This window comes from Sorghum bicolor, chromosome 2 (assembly GCF_000003195.3).
Source record: "Sorghum bicolor cultivar BTx623 chromosome 2, Sorghum_bicolor_NCBIv3, whole genome shotgun sequence".
NCBI lineage: Eukaryota > Viridiplantae > Streptophyta > Magnoliopsida > Poales > Poaceae > Sorghum > Sorghum bicolor.
Window position 1 is genome coordinate 46,735,490 of NC_012871.2, and position 8,195 is coordinate 46,743,684.

Here is an 8,195-nt window from a genome sequence, read left to right on the forward strand (position 1 = left end):
CGCCCCTACAGAGAACACTGCAAGGGCGGCTGGCTTTGTGCTTGGCTGTAGGGGCGGTTCAAATGTTAACCGCCCCTACAGTGTGGGGAGGGGCGCTCTCTTAGTAAGTTTTTCACGTAGTGGATAACTTTCGGTGTTTGGCACTTAGTTGGCATATTTGTGTCTTGTTGAGCTATATATTAATATTTTAGTTTGTGCATTAAATTAATGTCTTGAGTAGCCTGTAAAAGATCAAAGGATTATCAAAGATGCAAGAAGAAACTATTTATTGTGTAATTTGATATTTTGGGCAGTTACACGCTCCACACAGGACTTCATAATTTGCTGAAATAAATAAAAGTAGCTTCAAACTTAGAACTATTTAGAATTATTGCTTTACATTGTAGCCACGCTGGAGCATTTTATTTCTGTAATAGCCGCAAGCAGTCTTGGCATGGGAGGAATATCAAGGTCCTGTAGACCCTCAAGAACCCGAACTACTTCACCCATTGTTGGCCGTTCAGACTCATTGTCCTGGATACACCAGCATGCTACTTTGCAAACTCTCTCAGCCTCCTCCAAGCTAAAGTCTCCATGTAAATTTGGATCCATCAAGCTCTCAACATCCCCCTCATGAAGCTGGCTCATGGCATGCACAGGGAAATAAGTAACATGGCCCCTACTATTGTTACTGCATACCACAGATGCATTCCTTCTTCCTGATATGATTTCCATCAGTACCATACCAAAGCTGTAAACATCTACTTTTGACGTGATAGGAACTCCGCTGAGCCACTCTGGGGCAAGATACCCCATAGTTCCTTTAAACGTAGTTAGAACCCGGCTAAAATCCCTGCCTATGACCGATGCCAACCCAAAGTCTGCAATTTTAGGCACAAAGGATTCATCGAGAAGTATGTTTTCTGGCTTGATGTCACAGTGTATGATGCACTGGTGACAACTCTGATGCAGGTTGGACAATCCTCTAGCAACTCCAATAGCTATCTGATATCTGGTGCTCCAGTCTAGGACAGCCGCAGCATCATTCCTTTCGAAGAGATGGGAATCAAGAGAACCATTGCACATATGTTCATACACAAGCAGTCGGCAAAGGCCCTAAAACAGGTGGCAAAAGCTTTGCCGACTGTTTTACACGTGGCAGTCGGCAAAGAAGACATGGCAAAGAATTCATCGGCAAAGAAACCTTTGCCACCTGCCAAGAGGAAAGCAGTCAGCAAAGCCTTTACCACCTGCCATACTGGCAGTCGGCAAAGGGAACATACGCCGTTATGAGATTCTTTGCCGACTGCCTTTGTTGGCAGGTGGCAAAGGATTCTTTGCCAACTGCCTTTACTGGCAGGTGGCAAAGGGCGCTCTAGTTATTTCAGCCCAGCCCAACGTTGGTTCTGGCCATAAAATTCTAGCATTTGTATAAAGCAAATAAATACCAATTTTCATCCTCATTTTAACAATTACTATTCTAGCTCACGAGAAGACATCAAATTATACTGCACTTATTCCAGCACACCGATACAAATAGTAAGTCATGTTTTCTTCTAAAATCACATCAAATACAAAGTCATGAGTTTCATACAAGTTAAACTTCATATCACATTAGCTACTCTAGGTCCCAACAAATGAATTTGCCAAGATGCTCTGCTCCTCTCCACATGTCGTTGCTCCTCTCAATCCCTAAAAACAGAAATACAAATGCAAGATAATAAAACACTAAAATCACAGAAGTAGAGAGCTGAAAACTCAATGAACAGAGCTATTTTAAAATGTTTGCAACCTACAAATAGAACTTGTCAGAATAAACGGGTCATTACAAATTTACTCCCAGAATTGCAGGCAGTGGCACACAATATAATGGTAAACTAAATTCTAAGAGTTTACCTAAGACAATTAACTGCATGAGGCAAACAGAGAGGCATCACATACCGATGTTATGAATAGAAGTATTGTAAAGAAAATACAAAACTCTATATTTTCAACAACAAAAGACTATATAAATGTCAGCGCACTAAAATCACATGAACCTATAGCAAGGACTGTCACATTAAAGGATACTATAATGTAAAAGATATTCAGAGTACATCACATGGCCTGAAAATCTGAAGCATTTGCTATTGCTCTGCCCCAAAGCTACCTCCTCTCATCCCATGGCTCCATCCCAAGTGAGGGAGAACTATTAATTAATATATAATAGAGACCATTAATGATTGTTCTCGTGATCACTTATCACTGTTGCACAAAAAAGACAACTCATAAAATGAAACCTATGCCAAGTGATGTTCTATGAGAACTGAACTAACTCCACAAAATTCAGAAATTGAAACTCCTGCTAAAATCCTGAAAACTGAAACAAATTGCATAACAAAAATTCACTCATTGAATACACTGTAGCTGCTACGGGAAAGTTGTAATAGGTAACAAACAAAACAACATAATAAAACCTACATCAATGCTAGAGAACTTGTATTTATCTACCAGGGCAAACAGAACTCACCTAGTGCAATTCAAGCAATAACTCAAATGGCAATTGGCCGGAAACTTGTAACCCTTATATAAACTGCGAAGGTCAGTGTGATTTTAGCATACTAGAACATTTGGCGCCCTTCGGGCGCCCTACCATGATTTCAAAAATAAATAACTTTAACTGTCATGTATGAGTAATATAATACCAAATAACACTGCAAATAGTAACCGATAATTATACTATGTTCATACATACTTTGTAACTACAGCCAATTAAGTTGGAACCATGTAAATATACTGTAAAATACATAAGGATTGTCGAAACATATGTGATTTTACAATCCTCTCTTCTCAAGTCTCATGCAACAGAATCTTGTTACCTTCTTCAATTTTCATCTCTGTCCTTTCAGCCATGCAAGAATTCACCATTTCCACAGCCTGAAACTCGGTGTTAACTATCAGAATAAATCACTAAAACACTAAGAAATTGGATGCATATACACACTTAATTTGCAACTCAAACATATATATGCATAGTATGAAGAATTTTCTGCAAATAAGAAATTGAAATTTAGAGATCATTCAATGCGCTGCTAACAGCCCTAAAATAACTATCCTGCCCTGGAGATCGATCAATATAGGCGCTCCACTGGCGATCTTCTAACACCGGATCTTTGTAGCATATTTCAGTACATTTTCCTATGCCTGGGGAGTTCACAACAAGTAAGTTGCCATGCACACTACAAATACAGCATCAAGAAGACGCAATACCATACTTTTCACAAATACTTACGACTTTACGAGCATACACGTTAGCAGAAGCAGACAGACACGACACTATGACAGGAGCCAGAGAGACCTAGTGCTAACAATCAATTCTTAATCGACAGAGAAACTAAAAAACTGAACGAGCTACTCTGAAATCAAGCAATTTAGCTCCAGGAAGAGCTAAATCCAGGGGATGATACGCAGCAACAGCCATTCGTTCGGCTTCCGCATCAAGTATACTCACACTCATCCCAGGTGTCGCCGTCCGCGTTGCACCCCTTCTTGCAGAACACCCTCCCTGTAGATAATAAAACCCAAATGGCAGAAAGGAGAGGAGAAGATAAGGGAAGACCCGTTAGCTTGGAGTGAAGCAAAGCAACCAAATGATTTCGCGGCGGGGGCAAGGTGGACCGAGGCACTGACATGGGATCTGCACGAGGCTCGCGTACTTCTTGGTGCAGCAGCTGCCGCACGGCGGCGTCCAGTCGCCGGAGAACATCCTGGCCTGCCTCCGGCGCAAATACCTCCCGCGTCTCGCACGGACACGGATCGGTAGGCGAAGCGAGCGGCAGCGGGACCACGGCTGCCGAAGGATGCTGGTGCGCGGACCCCGGTAAAGGGGGAGGCGAGGGGCAGAGGGCCAGGTGGGGATAAGGCCGGGGTGCAGGGGCGGCTGTTCGTCCACGGTGCCGGGGCGCAGGGGAAGCTATGCGTCCGCGGGGCGCAGGGGCCCGGCGGCGGCGGAGGGGGTGGCGGCGCGGGTGGGAGATGAGAGGAAGGGATAAGGGTGGGTGATGGGCCAGGCCTCAATTATTTTAGGGTTCAAGTCCTTTGCCGACTGCTTCATGAACAGGCAGTCGGCAAAGGCCCTAAAACATGTATTTTTTTCTTTTTCTTTTTCAGCCATAACTTGCTCTAAATTTTTTGAATTTTTTAACATAGGCTCCACATATGATTTTGTGACACCTCGACAAATTTCGTAATTTTGTGATATTTTTTGTTATATTTCGTTAATTAATTTTCTTTTAATTAAATTTTTCCTCCGCATAATCCAACTTTAAACTGTAGGTGCATTAAATAATGAAACTTAGGCATTAGAAAAATAATACTCATGTAGAAGAGTTTATTTTCAGGCCGTGTCCAGAAACTCATCTAAAATTTTGAAATACTTGTCTACGGAACATGACCATCCAGGTGTGGTATAAGTGCTTTTTAATTATATAAAATTCAAGCGACGTCGGAAAATTATGAAACTTGTTGAGGTGTCATATTATCACATGTGGAGCATATGATAAAAAAATTAAAAAGTTTAGAGAAAGTTGCGACATCAGATGTATAAAACCTAGACATCCCCTCATGTGTTGATGTGTGGGTTTTCAACATTTGACGTTCCAACTTGCTCTAAACTTTCTCAAAAAAATTTTATAGCATCCATATATGATAACATGACACCTCGACAAATTTCGTAATTTTGTGACATTTTTTGCTATATTTTATTAATTAATTTCTTTTAATTGAATTTTTCGCCGCATAATCCAATTTTGAACTGCAAGTGCATGAAATAATGAAACTTAGGCATTTGAAAAATGATATTCATGTTGAAAAGTTTATTTTTAGACCATATCCAAAAACTGACCCAAAATTTTGAAGTCCTTGTCCACTGAACATGACCATCCAGGTGTGGTAGAAGTGCTTTTTAATTATATAAAATTCAAACGAAGTAAGAAAATTATGAAACTTGTTGTGGTGTCATGTTATCATATGTGGAGCCTATGATAAAATTTTTAAAAAGTTTGGAGAAAGTTACGACGTCAGATATGTAAAACCCACACATCTCCCGCATGTGTTCACATGTGATCACATATAGAGATGTTTGGGTTTTCGACATTCGACGTTGCAACTTGCTCAAAACTTTCTCAAACTTTTATCATAGGCTTCACATGTAATAACATGACGACATCTCGTCAAGTTTCGTAATTTTCCGACTTCGTTTGAATTTTATATAATTAAAAATTACCTATACCACACCTAGATGGTCATGTTCCATGGATAAGACGTCAAAATTTTGGGTGAGTTTCTGGAAACAACCTTAAAATAGACTCTCCAACATGAATATCATTTTTTGAATGACTAAGTTTCATTATTTGATGCACCTGCAGTTCAAAGTAGGATTCTGCGGCGGAAAATACAATTAAAGAAATTAATTAACAAAATATAGCAAAAAGGGTCACAAAATCACGAAAGTTTTTAAGGTTCACTCTTACTGCATGTGGAGGCTATGAAAAAAGTTTGAGGAAGTTTGGAGCAAGTGATGACGTCAAATGTTCAAAACCTAAATTTAAATTTTAAAAATAAAAAATTTTATCTTTGCCGACTGCCTAACGGCCTGGCAGGTGGCAAAGAGGACGGCAACGCCGTTAGTGCCCCGCCACCTTTGCCACCAGCTTTCCTTTGCCACCTGCCAAGCAGCCACCTTTGCCACCAGCTTTTCTTTGCCACCTGCCAGGCAGTCGGCAAAGGACGTCTTTGCCGACTGCTTTTCTTTGCCACCTGCCAGGATAATTGGGCAGTCGGCAAAGAAAATGTTTGCCGACTGCACTGTCTTTGGCAGGTGGCAAAGAATTTTAGCAGTCGGCAAAGTCCAGTTTTCCTGTAGTGTAGAAATAAATCCTAAGTACCAATCCAGTGATTGAGTGTCCTCATATGATTTTATCTATGTACTTGAGCACTTTATCTTCTTCACACCACCTAGAATTCCATCCCTCTTTATAGTGTGGTGAAATCTAAACTCAAACTCAAAACATAAAGCGAGTTTTAGACCACTTGAGCTCGGACGCCTTCAAACTTCAAATTGAGGGGTACCATTTCATCCAAAGCATCCTTTATATCTTTCAAGGGACCAAAAGTTGCAATATGACTAGATGATCTCACTACTCCCTAATTTGGATGTTATTAACACACCAAAACCACAACAGGGGCAAATGCACTTTCACTCTTCATCGTCTTTGTATCCTTCGATAGTTCCATGTACTCCTATCCCCAAAACAAAAAGTGCATCCAAAACCATCTGGCTTAAGCAGAAACTCCACTACAAAAATTGTGATCAAACTCATTTAGGCACACACCAAAACATAACCAAAACTGCGAAAGGGTCTCTAGCTTAGTGGTTAGAGCACCTGAGTAGCACCAGCAGACCTGGGTTCGACTTCCCGTGGGAGCGAATTTAAACATATCTGCATTATCAAAAAATAAAAAAATAGGCTAGGGTTTCCTTGCTGACTTCGGTCAAAAAAAAACATAACCAAAACTAGTCAATTGCTAACAAGATGAAGCAACATTACTAACTTTCTGCTTTGGGCACCTGTAAAAAACAAATCCGGTCTTCATTACCATTCTTGTTTGTTTTCCCCTTAAACCCAAGCACCCTATGCTGATCACACTTGGTGCACCGGATGAGTGACAACTCCGGCCTCTTCCACCACCATTTTCATGATTCGGACAAATTGGAAGATGACAAACCTAGCAGATGAGTTGGGCGGGGACAGACAGTGGGATGGTGGCAGATCCTCTCCTCGTCGATGAGGATGGCGACCTCAACAATGACAGAATGAGAGAACTAACGACTAGGATGGAGGCAAGCATCAGGATAGCGACAGATCCTCTCCTCGATGACAGTGAGAGTGAGGGCGAGGATGATGACAATGAAGGAGAAAAGCGATATAGTAGATGAGAGTTTTGGGGATTGAGCGATTAGGGATTCGAGTGGGCCTACACTACAAGAGAAACCCCTCTTTTGCAATGGATAGGTGACAACGCTGAATTTATTAGTTGCAAGGAGTACGTTGACAACGTTTATTAAACCGTTGGAAGCGTATCTGTATTCTTGTGAGCAGCCTTTGAGCTATGCGGGACTTGTAGTGCTGTCAGGTTGCTGCTCTTTAATTTCGATGACAGTGAGAGTGAGGGCGAGGATGATGACAATGAAGGAGAAAAGCGATATAGTAGATGAGAGTTTTGGGGATTGAGCGATTAGGGATTCGAGTGGGCCTACACTACAAGAGAAACCCCTCTTTTGCAATGGATAGGTGACAACGCTGAATTTATTAGTTGCAAGGAGTACGTTGACAACGTTTATTAAACCGTTGGAAGCGTATCTGTATTCTTGTGAGCAGCCTTTGAGCTATGCGGGACTTGTAGTGCTGTCAGGTTGCTGCTCTTTAATTTAATTTAATTTAATCAATAAGCGGCAAAAACAGCAAAACTCTGGTTCGAACATGGAACCTCTAGGAACAGGTCACACCGCTACACCATGTAACCAGTAAAGTCATTAGCCATTTCCATTTTATTTCCTTACTAAATTTTACTTATAGTAAGAACAAGGCCGGATCCAATCCAACCCCTCGCCCCTATCATCCTGTACGAACCCTAATCAAGACCGCCGCCACTCTGCGTGGTGGTACAACGTCCGCGCCCCAAATCCCCTCCATGTTCATGGCGCATCGCTCCATCCTAATCACGACCAGCACCTGTTGTCTGCTCACCGGCGTCGCGACCAACCTCCCCCACTAATTCCTCCTCCTTCCTTTCGCAAAAATCCTCCTCCATCAGAGCAACTCAGGGCCGTCCAGGCGGGGCAGTGAGCTGCTCGGCGTGGGTTGGGGCAGCTGAAGCAGTGCATCAATAGGCAACACGTGCAGCTGGGTGACACCACACCAGCAGCAGCAGTGGACGCGGTTGTCGGCGAGATAGCGACTGCAGAGTGCCGAGCAGCAGGCCATTAGGTATGTCTTGAAGTCTCTAACTGATTAGGCCAATCAACCTGCACCCTCTTTGTCATTGAGATAGCAAAACAAATTGGTCAACTGGCAATTCAATGACGGTATGATTATTTGATTTCTTGCAAGTAATATGATTTGTTATGTACTTATATTTTTTTTTGCATGCTTATATATGTGAACCAGATTGGCACC

The 8,195-nt window shown here is 41.9% G+C and overlaps 2 protein-coding genes across 2 annotated transcripts; both read right to left on the minus strand.

Moving 5' to 3' along the window:
* On the minus strand, positions 373-1,080 carry LOC8062040 (G-type lectin S-receptor-like serine/threonine-protein kinase At2g19130). Its single transcript, XM_002462061.2, has one exon. The coding sequence runs from the start codon at positions 1,063-1,065 to the stop codon at positions 376-378; it is 690 nt and encodes a 229-aa protein (XP_002462106.2). The 5' UTR covers positions 1,066-1,080; the 3' UTR covers positions 373-375.
* LOC8062041 lies at positions 1,478-4,001 on the minus strand. Its single transcript, XM_002462062.2, has 4 exons — positions 3,649-4,001; positions 3,470-3,523; positions 2,838-3,162; positions 1,478-1,671 (listed from the first exon to the last, which is right to left on the minus strand). The coding sequence occupies exons 1-3, from the start codon at positions 3,722-3,724 to the stop codon at positions 3,029-3,031; spliced, it is 264 nt and encodes an 87-aa protein (XP_002462107.2). The 5' UTR covers positions 3,725-4,001; the 3' UTR covers positions 1,478-1,671; positions 2,838-3,028.

Excerpts from the sequence above, each read along its gene's own strand:
- LOC8062040 (XM_002462061.2), bottom strand. The coding sequence starts at position 1,065 with ATGTGCAATGGTTCTCTTGATTCCCATCTCTTCGAAAGGAATGATGCT.
- LOC8062041 (XM_002462062.2), bottom strand. The coding sequence starts at position 3,724 with ATGTTCTCCGGCGACTGGACGCCGCCGTGCGGCAGCTGCTGCACCAAG. Across the intron at positions 3,524-3,648 it reads GAGCCTCGTGCAGATCCCAT|GGAGGGTGTTCTGCAAGAAG; the intron begins GTCAGTGCCTCG and ends TATTATCTACAG. Across the intron at positions 3,163-3,469 it reads CGGCGACACCTGGGATGAGT|GCATAGGAAAATGTACTGAA; the intron begins GTGAGTATACTT and ends TGAACTCCCCAG.